The following is a 15,200-nucleotide window of genomic DNA, read 5'->3' as shown; positions in this document are numbered from 1 at the left end:
AAACAGAGATCATCCCTACTAGTCAGAGAGGCTCAGTCGTTTACAAGCACACAGGGTTAGAGGTCATCTCAGCCAGCATTATTTATAACGTGGAAATAAGATTTGGAGGGGTTAAGTAACTCACCTAAGGTCACAAAGCTTGTTAAAGCTGGAGCTAAGTCTAGAGTCTTTGGCCCCCAGAACATCCTTCTCTTTACACTGACTTCGCTATGAAGAAAGCTTGGCGGTAACTGACACTGCAGATTATTGTCTGCACCCTAGAGTTCTGCTGGCACATCTCTTGACCTTTTTAATTGTATTTATTGTCTAATCCTTGGCTGGTTGGCTGTCAGCAGTCCTACCTGAGAATGGTGTATTTGTACGTCCAGAAGGAGATTAGAATTTCACATATTATCAGACTTCCGAAATAGCCTCAAATGATTTGTCTCTTGCTACTTAAAATATAGAGATATGTGCTTAGTCACTTAGTCATGTCCAACTCTTTGTGACCCTGTGGACTGTAGCCCGCCAGGCTCCTCTGTGCATAGGGATTCTCCAGCAAGAATACTAGAGTGGGTTGCCATGCCCTCCTCCAGGGGATCTTCCCAACCCAGGGATTGAACCCAGATCTCCCACATTGCAGACAGATTCTTTACAACCTGAGCCACCAGGGAAGCCCAGCAGGTATAATAAAGCACAGCTCCTCCTAAAGGTAGCAAATGATTATCCTTCCCAACAGAAATTTAAACACAAACCTTATTCATAAAAAGGCTAATAGCTCTTTGTTGGAAATAAAGCTTTTCTCTGCCATCTAAATATTACATTATAAATCATCCTTCTAATCTGATGATAAATTTTTGTGTCTTGGACCGAAACTCAGCATTTGTTTTCATTTTTTCCCTGCTTTTCTCTGAACAAATGAGATTTGCAAAAGAAAATATAGCAAAAGGGTATTTAAACAAGTTTCTAAAGCAAAAAAAGTATTAAAATCAGTCCTCTCTAGTTGAGACTTTTCTTTGCTGCTGTGGTTTAATGTTTATGTTGGATGTTAAATGCAGGACTCCACAGAGATTTAAGGGAGGCTCTGAAAAGTGGAGAAATCATGATCACAAAAATTTTGAGCTACTTAGAAAAAGTTGTGGTCTAAATGTTAGGCAGAAAAAAAGAAAGAAAATAAATGTTAGACGGTTGACAGCAACAATGAGGTTCTTGTTTAAAGAGTTCTATGAGTCCTGCCTAGAAGCCAGTCTGTCCCGACACTGGGTAAGTGGCAGAATCAGGCATTAGAAACAGAAATGGATGAGTCTGTATACTTTTTCCTTTCACCCAGACGATTCTGAGGATTAGCAAATTACTCTCTATAAAGTGTGTTGGGATCCTTGGAGAGCAGATCCCAGATAATTACGACATAGAAGGATGGTTTTTCATGGAAGCTTAACATGATCCCCAGTAACGCCAGCGAATGCTTCACATTTGGATGTACTTTGAATTCCTCTCAAGCATTTTATTTACTTTGGACACAGAAGAATCCCCAAGCCCATTTGGAAGATGAGAACCAGAGCCTGCAAACTATTTTAAAAGCCTCATCCTGTCCTTTAGGTGTGTCTTCTTAGCCTTTGTAATACTAACTAGACACAGACAAAGGCAGATCTTTCTGCAAACTACACTTTCCTTGCTGCAAATAAAGGGAGGGAGGGAGGAGGGAGGGAGGTGTGCAACTCACCTGTCCATCTCATTTACCCGAAAAAGTGTAGGATGCTTTTTTTCCTCCTGGGCAGATAATTAAGTGATCGTTTGATCAAATGATAAGACTGTTTTGAGACTGAAATGTTTGTGGAGGTTCAGTCAGTCAGTATCTGTTTTTGATAAGGAACATCCAGCAATTCATTTGACTACTATTTGGGTTTTGGTTTGTTTTTTTTTTTTAGTTTTTTAAATTTTTCCCTTTGTTTCTCTTTTGGCTGCACTAGGTCTTCGTTGCTGTGCAGGCTTTTCCCTAGCTGCGAAGAGTAGGGACTGCGCTCTAGCTGCAGTCCCAGGACTTCTCGTTATGATGGCTTCCCTTGCTGTGAGCGCAGGCTCTGGGGCGCCCGGGCCACAGTAACTGCGGCTCGAGGGGTCAGTAGTTGTGGCTCTCGGGGTCAGTAGTTGTGACTTGCCATCTCTGGAGCACAGACTCAGTAGATGTGACACAGGGGCTTAATTGCTCCAGGGCACGTGGGATCTTCCCCGACCTGGGACCCAACCTGTGTCCCCCTGCATTGGCAGGCAGATTCTTTACCCCTGAAGTCGCCAGGAAAGCCTGACTACTATTTGTTTAATAATTAACTAGCAACTTTTTCCCTTGCAATGACCAGTTGTGTCAACCCTGTAAGCAGACCACATGGTCAAATACTTATTTATATAGTATCACCCATGGTCATCTGGTCGGTAAGATGTTTAACCATCAGTTAAAAAGAGAAGAAAAAGTCAAATATGTATTTATAGCCCCCTTATGGCTACAGCCCACGGGGTCGCAAAGAGTCGGACACGACTGAGCACATCCTTCGCCTTCGCCTTGTCTGAGCCAAATAAGGGAGACTCACTTCTGCTTCTAGGAACTGGTCTTACCCCGTCACGTGTAAGATTCCCGTTTTAACAGATTACGTCACAGCCCCATGATGAGAGCAGTTTGCCTGGCCCCTTCTCGGTGGTGGTTTAGTCGCTCAGCTGTGTCTGACTCTTGTGATCCGATGGACTGTAGCCGGTCAGACTCCTCTGTCCATGGGATGTTCCAGGCAAGGGTACTGCCATGGTTGCTGTTGTTCTCCGTTCAGAACAGTTCCTGCCGTGACCCTGGTCGGTCAGTCTGGACGGGGCCTGGCGCTCGCGTCCGTGGAGGAGTTGGGCAGGTTTGCTCCACACCTAGGCCCGTCCTCGCGCTGAGCCCTTGGTGGCCGTGGTCAGGCATCTGCTGAAGCCAGCACGCCATCGTCCAGGGCTGTGCTGCCTTTAGGTTTTAAATTTTGCTACCTTTTCACGACAATGACAGCAAACTAGATACAGAGATTTTTTTTTTTTCATATATGGAATTTGTTATATCCCTGGAAAGCGTTTCTTACCAAGCTTTTTTAGTGGATTGGCAAATTTCCCCCAATATTCTTTCATACCATCCTTTGCATTTTTAATAAAACACTCTAAAACCAGGCACAGACTAGTGTCCCGCCCTGGCCCTCCTCTGAGCATGCCCTTCCATTGAGGGAAGAGTCCGTGGGGCCAGTGGAGCAAGCCCACTTAGATTCTGTGTCTGGCACCTGCTTCCAGTTCCTGGGATCCCCAGCTGTCCTGCTCGGGTGACCCCAAATCTGTTTCTTGGGCGTCTTTCTTAGGTCCGCCTTCCTGGGCCGACTGGCCAATGGTGTGCACAGCCAGCACTGCGGACACAAAGGTGTGATGGCGTGTGTCCACACACGCGCCTGTGAGCCGCTTGAGCTGGGGACAGAGCCAGCGACAGAGAGAAGGGCATGGGCTGCGAGCCAGGGGCCAGTCCTGCCCACACCGCCGTGTTCTAGCACGGAGCTTCGAGAATCCAAGTGTTCGGAATTTGACCCTGGCTTTCCAGGTCATTATAATGTCTATTTATCAAAGTAGAGGAAGAACATATTTTATTTAGCAATTTGCAGGCTGATTTATGGGCTTCCCTTAAGCCCATTTATGGGGTTTCAGACGGTAAAGAATCTGCCTGTAATACAGGAGACCATGATTTATAGCTTTTAAATAGACATCCTATATGGGCCTTCATTTGTCCGCTTATCCCTTCCATTGTATACTTGTCTCTGTCCACTCTTATCCTCTCTGCCTTCCTTTTAGGCTCAGGAAAAACATGTCCTTCCCTTCTCTCTAGACTTGGCCCTCTGACTGTGACCCTGATCTCCCCCCACCACCTCCGCTCTTGTTGGTGCTCAGTAGCTCCATCATGTCTGACTCTGCGACCGCATGAACTGCCGCACCCCACACTTCTTTGTCCTTCACTATGCTTAAACTCACAGCCGTCGAGTCGCTGATGCCATCCAACCATCTCATCCTCTGTCACCCCTTTCTCCTCCTGCCCTCAGTCTTTCCCAGCATCAGGGTCTTTTCCAATGCGTCGTCTCCTCTCTTTATAGGCAGTGAGGTGCCTATGAAATGCGGGCACCTCTCCCCAGACACCTGTCTAGATGCTGTTCTATTTCTATCTCATACCACAAACCTTTTACTGAAATTGTGCCCCCGAAGGCCTCCAGTGAGTCCCTGCCCAGAGGTCATTAGTCACCCTGCTCCTGGATGGCCATGGTGAATGTCACTCAGCACGGTTCCACAGCCGCTTCTGAGCCATGCACGCTGATTTCCAGGGCCATCCCGGGTACTCTGCATCCGCCACTTCTCGTTCGCATCTTCTTCACTCCTCCCTGGGTCTTTCTTCCACCTCAACGAGGAGGGTGCCCCCCAAGACTTGGTTGGGGTCCTCTGCTCTTCTCTTTCTGTGTATTCACCCTTGGCAGTCACACTGACCCCTCCTGAGGGTGAGAGCCACATCGCAGATGACAAGAAATAGGTTTCTTCTCTGACGTCTCCCCAAATGCACAGTTCCAGCAGGTCTAGAATAGAACTCATCTTCCCCTGTAACCTGACTGCCTTCTGACTCCTTATTTTTGCATAAAAATTATTTCAGCAGAAAATGTTCTACTTTTCATTCTAAATACCATGATTTCAGTTATGTTATGGGTTGTTTTTGTCAGCTAGCTTGGGTTAACCACCATGTATCACATGAGTGCTGGGAGGAAAAAAATGCATTCCAGCTTCTGCAGAACTTATTTGTGAAAGAATGTAGCGCACATGGGAAAGGAAAGCTTCTTAATTTCCAAACTTGATTGCAACTCTCTCAAAGCATTTCAACAATAAACGCAGCAGGGCTACTCATAGATAATAAAATGTGTTAAGATGAATAAGATACAGCCTTGCCCTCAAAAAACTCACCGGATATAAAAGAATAGACATGAAAAGAAATCACTGCATTCCCCTCAACACCTTAGGACTTCCCTCAGGGCAGGAGACCCGGGTTTGATCCCTGGGTCAGAAAGATCCCCTGGAGAAGGAAATGACAAACCACTCCAGTATTCTTGCGTGGAGAATCTCATGGACAGAGGAGCCTGGTGGGCTACAGTCCAAGGGGTCACAGAGAGTCAGACGTGACTTGAGCTACTAACACTTTCAACACCTTAAGCAGTGTTTTGCATGTGGTAGGTGTTCAAAAGGCAGCTATTGACTGATGGTGAATAGATAGTAGTGATTCTGAAGTATTTTGACCCTTAGCATTCCAGGATCTTTCCAACCCAGGGATTGAATCTGGGTCTCCTGCATTGCAGGCTTTACCATCTGAGCCACCAGGGAAGCCCATAGCACTCCAAGTAATCCCTAAAATATTTTGCCCCAGACTCATACCCAGAATTTTCTTTTCAGATCCCCCAGTTGCTCAAATGCCCTGAGGTCTATTCCAATCTTTATGTCAGTATCACAAAAAAATTCTTAGAGGAAAACGAGAGGACAAAGGGAATTCAGGGGCAAACCCCACAATTGGAGAGAACCACCTTGCTCCAATTATAGTTGCCTCAAATCCCAAATTTCTTCCCAAGTCCTGTAAAAATGCAATACCCTGTCTCAATTCCAGCCTTTTCTCAACAGATAGGACTTTCTCTTGTGCATTGTGAGAGAGTGAATTTAAAAGGTATTTGCTAAACTGAAAAATCTCTGTCATGCCCTGTTAAATAGAAAAGCAGATTATAAAATCACATGGTCAGTGTTATCCATTAGTTAAAAATCATGTTGATGCTGACGTGTGTGTGAACTTATATAGGAAACCATTAACAGAAGTTGCCTTTCAGTAATGGGGTCATGGATAATTTTTACTTCTTTGTTGTTGTTATCGTTCCGTTGCTAAGTCATATCCAACTCTTTGCAACCCGTGATTGCAGCATGCCAGGCTCCTCTGTCCTTCCCCAGCTCCCAGAGCTTGCTCAAACTCCTGTCCGTCAGTCAGTGATGCCATCCAGCCATCGCATCCTCTGCCACCACCTTCTCCTTTCACCTGCCATCTTTCCCAGCACTGAGGTCTTTTCCAGTGAGTCGGCTCTTCACATCAGGTGGCCAGAGGATTGGAGCTTCACCCTCAGCCCTTCCAATGAATATTCAGGGTTGATTTCCTTTAGGATGGACTGGTTTGATTTTGCTGTCCAAGGACTCTCAAGAGTCTTCTCCAACACCACGGTTTGAAAGCTTCACTTCTTCAGTGCCCAGTCTTCTTTAGGGAGGGTCCAGCTCTCACATGTGTACATGACTACTGGAAAAACCATAGCTTTGCCTATAAGGACCTTTTGTCAACAAAGTGATGTCTTTGCTTTTTAATACACTGTCTGGGTTTGTCATAGCTTTTCTTCCAAGGAGCAGGCATCTTTGAATTTCATGGCTGCAGTCACTGTCCACAGTGATTTTGGAGCCCAGGAAAATAAAGTCTGTCACTGCTTCCACTTTTCCCCACTTTTCCCCCTTCTATTTGCCATGAAGTGATGGGACCAGGTGCCATTATCTTAGTTTTTTGAATGTTGAATTTTAAGTCAGCTTTTTCTCTCTCCTCTCTCACCCTCATTGAGAGGCTCTTTAGTTCCTCTTCACTTTCTGTTTTGTGCTTTTCTATAATTTCTACAGTGAATATATTTCACTTTTGTGTTCAGGAAAAAAAAAAAAGTATGTGTATTAGTTTTCTACTGTCGTGTAACAAATTACCATAGACTTAGCTTCTTGCACCCACTCCAGTACTCTTGCCTGGAAAGTCCCATGGACGGAGGAGCCTGGTAGGCTGCAGCCCATGGGGTCGCTAAGAGTCGGACACGACTGAGCGACTTCACTTTCACTTTTCACCTTCATGCATTGGAGAAGGAAATGGCAACCCACTCCAGTGTTCTTGCCTGGAGAATCCCAGGGACGGGGAGCCTGGCGGGCTGCTGTCTATGGGGTCGCACAGAGTCAGACACGACTGAAGCAACTTAGCAGCAGCAGCAGTAGCTTCTTAAAGCAATACCTGTTAAAGTCACAGTTCTGTAGTTGAGAACTCCAGGCAGGCTCACTTGAGTTCTCCGCTTAGAGTCTTACAAAGCTGAAATCAGGATGTCAGCCAGCCTGGGCTCTTACTCAAAGGCTCTGGTGAAGAATCTGCTTCCAAGCCCATTCAGACTGGCAGAATTTGGTTCCTTGAGGTTGTAGAACTGAGGTCCCTGTTTCAGTGCTGGCTTTTAAGCAGGGTCATTCCTAGATGTGATTCTTGGGGTCCTGCTCTGTGGTGCCCACCATCTAAACCACAGATAACTCCCACAAATCAAATATCCCCACACTCAAATCTCTCTGTCTTTCCCTTCTACTATCAGCAAGAAAAAAATCTCTCTACTTTTTAAGGGCTCATGTGATTAAATTAGGCCCATCCAGATAATCTTTGTTTTGATCAACTCAGAGCCAGATGATTAGTAACCTTAATTACATCTGCAGAATCCCTTTGGCCTCCTTACATAACATAATCATGAGGTCCTGCCCACATCTAAGGGGAGAAGACTGTATAGGTTGTATATACCAAAGGTGCCAGGAATCTTGGAGGCCACCTTAGAATTCTGCTTAATGACAGTGTGGGGGGTGTGTATACATATGTGTATGTTTTGTGAAGCTCTCCCCCTGAAAGTTAAGAACAGAATTCTTGATAGCCCCTGAAGCCCTCCTCATACTCTCTCCCTGTGGCTGGAGAGCAGAGATCACGTGAGAATGGACCTGAAGGGAAGGAGCATGGACTTTTTTTGCCTTTGTTGGTAAACACCCATGGACTTATGTTTGGCAATTCTGGGCAATAACAAAACAAAGTTGGATGCTTTATAGGTCCAGTGACCATTTTTTCGTGGACAGAGGATTCTAAATCTGATTCTCTTGCCTGTAGTATGACATCGCTGGACACTCTGGAGATGGATACAACATTGGTCTAGTTCCAATTAACAAAGTCCCCAAGGACAACAAGCAAAGACTAGAAATTCTCAAGGTAAATGCATTCAATTACCTCTATATTATGAAACCTTCCACCTGGTCACTGAAAAGATTCACTGAAGAAGCAGCAATTAACTGGAAGCAAAAAGACTTTCTGTTTCACAGAAATTTAGGCATTAATATGAGAAAGCACTTATGCCGAAATTCCTGATCTACACCATACAAAATTTAAACTTTGTTCCCTGTGTATTTTGGGGGACTCAGGTTAGTGTCAGGATCTGCAGTCTATATTCTATAGAGTTCTTCTGAGCCCCTACTTATTTCAGAAGGAAAAGAAGGACTCCTTCTAGAGTATTCTCTAACCCAATTTTATGTTTTTCTTAGTATTTTTCTAACAATAAATTCAGTTTCACATACTTAGATCTACAGTAGAAACACATTCATCAGGTTTATCAGAGTAAATTTCCTCCATTCCTACTAAGGACAGTGCTTAATATTATAACTTTGTTTATTGGAAACCCAAACCATTCCTTATTTTTCTCCTGTGTTATCTCCATTCTCCCATGTGACACCAAGCTTCATGTTTTCTTACGTTTCCTGACATTTTTGTAAGGCTTTTTGAATTTTTGTTTGCTTGTTTTTATTGGCTGTGCTGGGTCTTCACTGCGGCCTGAGGACTCAGTAGTAGTTGCGTGTCCCCTCCTTAGCCCCCAGCATGTGGGATCACAGTTCCTCAACCAGGGATGGAACCAACGTCCCCTGCACTGGAAGGCGGACTCTTAACCACTGGACCACCAGGGAAGTCCCTACATATTCTCACTTTAAATGGCAGCTTGAGTCTTAAAACTCAGTGTCGACTGGGATCGTGTTGGAACATTTCCTGTTTTTAACAAACCTCTTGACCACATCCAGGTATCACTGTGTACTGTGGTCAGTCTAAGGTGCAAATTACACAGAACTCGCTCAGAGTATTTGTGCTTTCTCACTGTCAACAGAAAAATCGTGTGGTTTTTTTTTTTTCTTTAAAGAAAGCTTCTCATTAGTGGCTTTTGTGCCATGTCTCTTACCCCCAGACAATGCACGCCCACGCTCAGTTCTGCATGAGTGGGGACCACACCTTAGAGGGGACAGAACATGCCATCAAGGAAATCGCCAAAGAAGAAGCTGATGAGTACTTTGTCATCGTCTTAAGTGATGCCAACCTGTCTCGCTATGGAATACACCCTGCCAAGTTTGCCCAGATCCTGACAAGCAACCCTCAAGTAAATGCTTTTGCCATCTTTATTGGATCTTTAGGCGACCAAGCAGCCAGGTAAGTGCCGCCTTAGGGTACGGCAGGGGGCAGGGATAGCGAGGTTTGAGTAGCTGACACGTGCTGTTTCACGGGCTTCCCGTTGTCAGGGCTAGTGAGGGGCGTGGGGGAGAAACAGAAGCCAGAGTGGCTGCCCTCAAGCAGCTGACAACCAGCTGAGGGGATGGGATCTTCTACCTTATATTGAGATGGGCAGCAATATTTTCAGTTATTTATTTTTCAGCTTATATTGAACCAACAGTAAAATAAATAGCAAATTGATTTGTCTACCAATAAAATTAAGCAGTATTTTATACACTTTGCCTTTTACATCAAGGTGTCAAGCTCAGTTCATGCTCAAATCATATTCAAAGTAACAGGCATCTACTATTTTCATAGCATTAGAGATTAGGGATGTGTGTCTACGTTGTATTTAGACATACTAGACGTGTGCGTTCGTGCTGAGTCACTTCAATTATGTCTGACTCTGCGGTCCTATAGACTGGAGCCCCCCAGGCGCCTCTGTCCATGGGATTCTCCAGGCAGGAATACTGGACTGGGTAGCCATTTCCTTCTCCAGGAGATCTTCCCGACCCAGGGGTCAAACCCGCATCTCCTGTGGCTCCTACGTAGCAGGTAGATGCTCTACCACTGAGCCACCAGGGAAGCCCAACATACACACACATGCATGTAAATCAGATCTAGTATGTGTGTCACAGCTCAGTTCAGTTCAGTCGCTCAGTCGTGTCTGACTTTGCGACCCCATGAATTGCAGCACGCCAGGCCTCCCTGTCCATCACCAACTCCTGGAATTCACTCAGATTCACGTCCATCGAGTCAGTGATGCCATCCAGCCATCTCATCCTCTGTTGTCCCCTTCTCCTCCTGCCCCCAATCCCTCCCAGCATCAGAGTCTTTTCCAATGAGTCAGCTCTTTGCATGAGGTGGCCAATACTGGAGTTTCAGCTTTAGCATCATTCCTTCCAAAGAAATCCTAGGGCTGATCTCCTTCAGAATGGACTGGTTGGATCTCCTTGCAGTCCAAGGGACTCTCAAGAGTCTTCTCCAACACCACAGTTCAAACGCATCAATTCTTCAGCACTCAGCTTTCTTCACAGTCCAACTCTCACATCCATACATGACCACTGGAAAAATGATAGCCTTGACTAGACGGACCTTTGTTGGCAAAGTAATGTCTCTGCTTTTGAATATACTATCTAGGTTGGTCATAACTTTCCTTCCAAGGAGTAAGCGTCTTTTAATTTCATGGCTGCAATCACTATCCGCAGTGATTTTGGAGCCCCAAAAAATAAAGTCTGACACTATTTCCACTGTTTCCCCATCTATTTCCCATGAAGTGATGGGACCAGATGCCATGATCTTCGTTTTCTGAATGTTGAGCTTTAAGCCAACTTTTTCACTCTCCTCTTTGACGTTCATCAAGTCTACATATCTATAAACTGGGGAAGGAAATGGCACCCCACTCCAGTACTCTTGCCTGAAAAATTCCATGGACAGAAGAGCCTGGCAGGCTACAGTCCATGGGGTCACAAAGCCTCGGACACGACTGAGCAACTTGACCACAGCACACACACACACATATATATATATATGCTACTGCGCCTAAGTCACTTCAGTAGTATCTGACTCTGTGTGACCCCATAGACAATAGCCTACCAGGCTCCACCGTCCATGGGAATTTCCAGGCAAGAGTACTGGAGTGAGGTGCCATTGCCTTCTCCTATATATATATATAAACATAGACAGATAATCTTCCTTCTTATATTTCTCCTTCGTGTATATCTGTATCTATAGTAGGATGCTACACTAAATATGCTGAATATTCAGTAGAGAGACTCATGGTCAGATAGTAAATGCTATCATGGATCATCTGAAAGGAGCGATCTGGAAACATTTTCGTTTCTTAAACACACTAACATTTTTCTTTCTGAATTACAGACAGAAATGGTTTTTCTCTACTTAAAGTACTTGTAAGGAGCAAAAAACACAATTGAAAGTATATTTCCTCAAAAAGAGCAAATAAAATCCTGCCTACATCACAAGAGCCCACATACCCTTCTGGTTCTCCACCTCTTTCACCTGTTTCACCCTATGGTACAGGGTCCTGGGAAGTGAAAGTTGCTCAGTCGTGTCCGACTCTTTGCAACCCCATGGACTGTATAGTCCATGGAATTCTCCGGGCCAGAATACTGGAGTGGGTAGCCTTTCCCTTCTGCAGGGGATCTTCCCAACCCAGGGATCGAACCCAGGTCTCCTGCATTGTGGGCAGATTCTTTACCAGCTGAGCCCCAAGGGAAGCCCAGGAATACTGGAGTGGGTATCTATCCCTTCTCCAGCAGATCTTTCCGACCCAGGAATTGAACCAGGGTCTCCTGCACTGCAGGCAGATTCTTCACCAGCTGAGCTACAAGGGAAGCCCGCAGAGTCCTGGACAGACTAGGAAATGTTTTAGGGTCCAAAGTTCTGACATATTTTTCTCTTCCCTTTAATTTGCTGCAGGATTGCAGGGTACGGCTAAGAACAGACTTAATACCACATAACTACAGTCGCTTTATTACAAATGACTTCACATCTTTCTCAGTTGTGCGTGTTAGCCTCTTTGAGAACTTCCATGTCCTCAAATGCAGACCATGCCTTTTCCGCTTAGACTGTCTTCAGGACCAGCCCAGGATGAATCCAGACGGCAAGCTCAACAAATACTGTTTGAGCTGAAATAGCTATTTTGTCTTTCTAGTGAACAGATCCTGTTTGAACACTTAAGAAAGCACAATAATACCCTTGTGGTTTCCTGGGGAAATGATCCAACATCCACTGGCAGGAGATACATTGTAGAATTAGCTGGTCTACCAGGCATGCCAAATGCATGATACTGCACAGGAGAGTGGACTTTTATTAAATGTCATTCCAAAACCAAACTCTGCTGGCACAGTGAAAGGAGGCGTTCTTTGGGATAGAACTGTGTCTTGTACTTTCATTGCCTCCAAAAATGGCCCTTTGTTCCGAATGATAACTTGGCATTTAAAAAAATTATCATAAGCCCATATAACCTCAGTGTCATCAAAGCAGGCATTGCATAAGTCAGATTATATTTTACATTGTATGATGTGGGGCAGAAAAGAGAAAGGGAGAGAGAGGAGAGAGAGAACACAAGAGGAAGAAAGAACCACTTGAAGTCTGGCTGGGCAACTTTTCTTGAAGCCTGGTTTTCTAAGGCAGAAAAGGCAGTTAGTAGGACAGTGTGAGGCCAACACGTTCTCTGAATCTAGGTGAGCTAGTCCCAGATTGATCCCGAGGGCTCCGTTCTGCCAAGGGAATATAAAATACCAGGAAACGACTGTCATAAAAGAGAGAGCATTTTTTTCCTTGCAAATTCCCCAATTTTCTCACTGAAAAGACCTTTCTTTCGGTTCAGTGCTTCCAGCGAGCCTCTCTCTGTAGCTCTTTGTTGCCTAGCAACAGCCAGTTCCACTGCAAGCAAGGGCAAGATATTAAAAAGTGAGAAGTTCCCTTCCTAAGAAACCATTCGGATGCTGAGGTCTGCAGAGGCCGGAGGTGGAAGGGGCGCCCTGGTTTGCGATGGTAATTTTCTTTCCCCATCCATCCTGACAGGCTTCAGAGAACTCTACCAGCGGGCCGGTCTTTCGTTGCCATGGACACCAAGGACATCCCTCAGATTTTACAACAGATTTTCACCTCCACCATGCTGTCTAGTGTTTAAGAAGTGCCCTTATCACCCTGATGACCCTGGGATTTGAAATAAGATACAAAGGAAGAGCATCCTGAAGAAAAGAAGAGGCCTGTCCAGTGTCTGCGAGCAATGACCAGATAACTCTGCCATTCCTGAGCCTTCCTGCACTTGCTGAGTAATCAGAATTCAGAGAAGGAGCCAGAGTGAGGCCCGTGCGCCACTGATGTGTGATCGCTAGGGGAAGCGAGTTGACCTGCATTATGTGAAAGGCCAGGGTTAAAGGAAGGTGGTTTGAGAATGGTGGAGCATGGTCTGTTTCCAAAACCCTGAGGGATGAAGGGGACCTTGCTGTTGCCTTAATGCATCATCACTTGGTCACTTAGGATAAAAAAAAGTGACCGCGGTAAACGAAGCCTTTGATGCCACATTCGGACACTGGAATGCAGCTCTATGCAAACCCACCGAATCCGCTCCTGTTCAGTAATTATTTTTATTTTTTCCCTCCACTCTGTATTGCCCAACAAACAATGATTTGATAGTATTCAACCCACTCAAAAGTCCTTTCAGCAGCAGTATTCTATAAAAGGTTGGGTTTTCTCAATAATTTCATTGTCTTAGCCAAAACCAAAAGGAATCGAAAGATCCTTCGAGTGCTTCCTCTTCCATGTGACTTTTAAAAGGGTTTTTAAAGAATAAAGAACAAATGCTGCTGGGATCAGGAGGATGAAGGATGTCTTGCCTTGAGTTTCCTGTCTCTTCTCCTTCAGGGCTTCTCAGAGTTTCACAGTCCTCCATTTTAGTGTCCAAAATGTAGTAGCTCCAAATGCTTTTTTTTTTTTTTTTACATAAGACAAAGTGAAAACAAGGCACTATGTTTGAGCTTAATGGTAACTGGAGATTTCTTTAACTATTTAAACAACAGCCTCGTTCCTTTTTTTTTAAAATTCATTTCTGATTGGAGAATAATTCTTTACAATGTTACGTTGGTTCCGGCCGTACAACAGTGTGAAGGAGCATTAAGAATCATATATCCGCTCCCTCGTGAGCCTCCCACCCCCACCCGACCCCTCGAGGCCACCACCGAGCTCCAGGCTGGGCTCCGTGTCTTACAGCACATTCCCACTTGCTGTCTTTCACTCCCTCGGTCGCGTCTGACTCTTTGCGACCGCGTGGTCGCAGCACGGCGGCTTCCCTGTCCTTCGCCGACTCGGGGAGCTTGCCCAGACTCGTGCCCGTCGAGTCAGTGATGCGTCCGAACCCCACCAGCTGCCAGTGGCCGTGTGTTTCTGCCAGTGCCTCTCTCGGTCCGCCCCACCCTCTCCCGCACTGAGTCCACGAGTGTGTTCTCTATTCCTGCCCTGAGGATCGGTTTATCGGTACTATTTTTCTAGATTCCATATGTATGTGTTAATACGTGGTATTTGTTTTTCTCCTTCTGATTTACTTCACTCTGTGTAACAGGCTCAAGGTTCATCCATCTCAGCTCAACTGACTCAAATTTGTTTCTTTTTATAAGCCTCATTCTTTTTTATTTCCCCAAAATGTACCTCATTCCCACCCTCTCTTGGGCTGACCTTTACTTATCAATAGGCTCGATGTCCAGTGTTGTTGTTTTTTTTTAATCAAATGTTCCAGCAGAAGTCAGCCTCTTTTCGACCATGTAATAAAAGTTTCTCTTCATCACTAATGGCAAAGTCCAAAATGCTGGGAGCACCAATATGCGTGTGCATTCTTACGACAAGCTGAAAAGACTAGTCTTGTTATTAATGTTATCTACATGGTGGCAACTGTACAGTTCATTTCATTTTAATTAATTACAGCAAAGAAATGATGACCCTTATTTGTTTCACCACTCCACCTCCCTACTAAAGAAATGAAAGCAATCAGCTTTCCGGTGCAGTATTGCCCAGCCAGTTTGCATGGCTTGTCTTGTTTCTCGAGACAGACGCCTGCTGTGTATTGAATTACCCAATGATGCAAACGATTTCAAGCCAATAAGCATCTTTAAAAATGAAGTTGCATTAATAACAGGAATAATGATAAGAATGGCAGCTAGCATTTGCTGATCACTATGTACCACGTATGCTAAGCGATTTCATACATTACTCCATTCAGTTATCCCAACAGTGCATGTAAAATAGGTTACTTTTTAACCTCATTTTACAGATAAAAGAAGTGAGGCTCAGA

At 44.9% G+C, this 15,200-nt stretch overlaps 1 protein-coding gene across 3 annotated transcripts in view; it reads left to right on the top strand.

The window, feature by feature from the left end:
• The window catches only part of VWA8 (von Willebrand factor A domain containing 8), a 383,224-nt gene extending 368,494 nt beyond the window's left edge, over positions 1-14,730 (top strand). For 2 of the 3 annotated variants that reach the window (XM_069601241.1, XM_069601242.1), the window contains 3 exons: positions 7,970-8,068; positions 9,087-9,325; positions 12,935-14,730. In XM_069601241.1, the coding sequence (XP_069457342.1) occupies positions 7,970-8,068; positions 9,087-9,325; positions 12,935-13,043 (447 nt within the window). In that variant the 3' untranslated portion in view covers positions 13,044-14,730. The remainder of the gene's footprint in view (positions 1-7,969; positions 8,069-9,086; positions 9,326-12,934) is intronic. The other variant, XR_011259328.1, reaches the window with a different exon arrangement.
• Positions 14,731-15,200: the final 470 nt, after the last annotated feature.

The sequence above is a fragment of the Ovis canadensis genome, chromosome 10, assembly GCF_042477335.2.
Source record: "Ovis canadensis isolate MfBH-ARS-UI-01 breed Bighorn chromosome 10, ARS-UI_OviCan_v2, whole genome shotgun sequence".
Lineage (NCBI taxonomy): Eukaryota > Metazoa > Chordata > Mammalia > Artiodactyla > Bovidae > Ovis > Ovis canadensis.
This window is presented reverse-complemented; position numbering and strand designations above follow the sequence as displayed.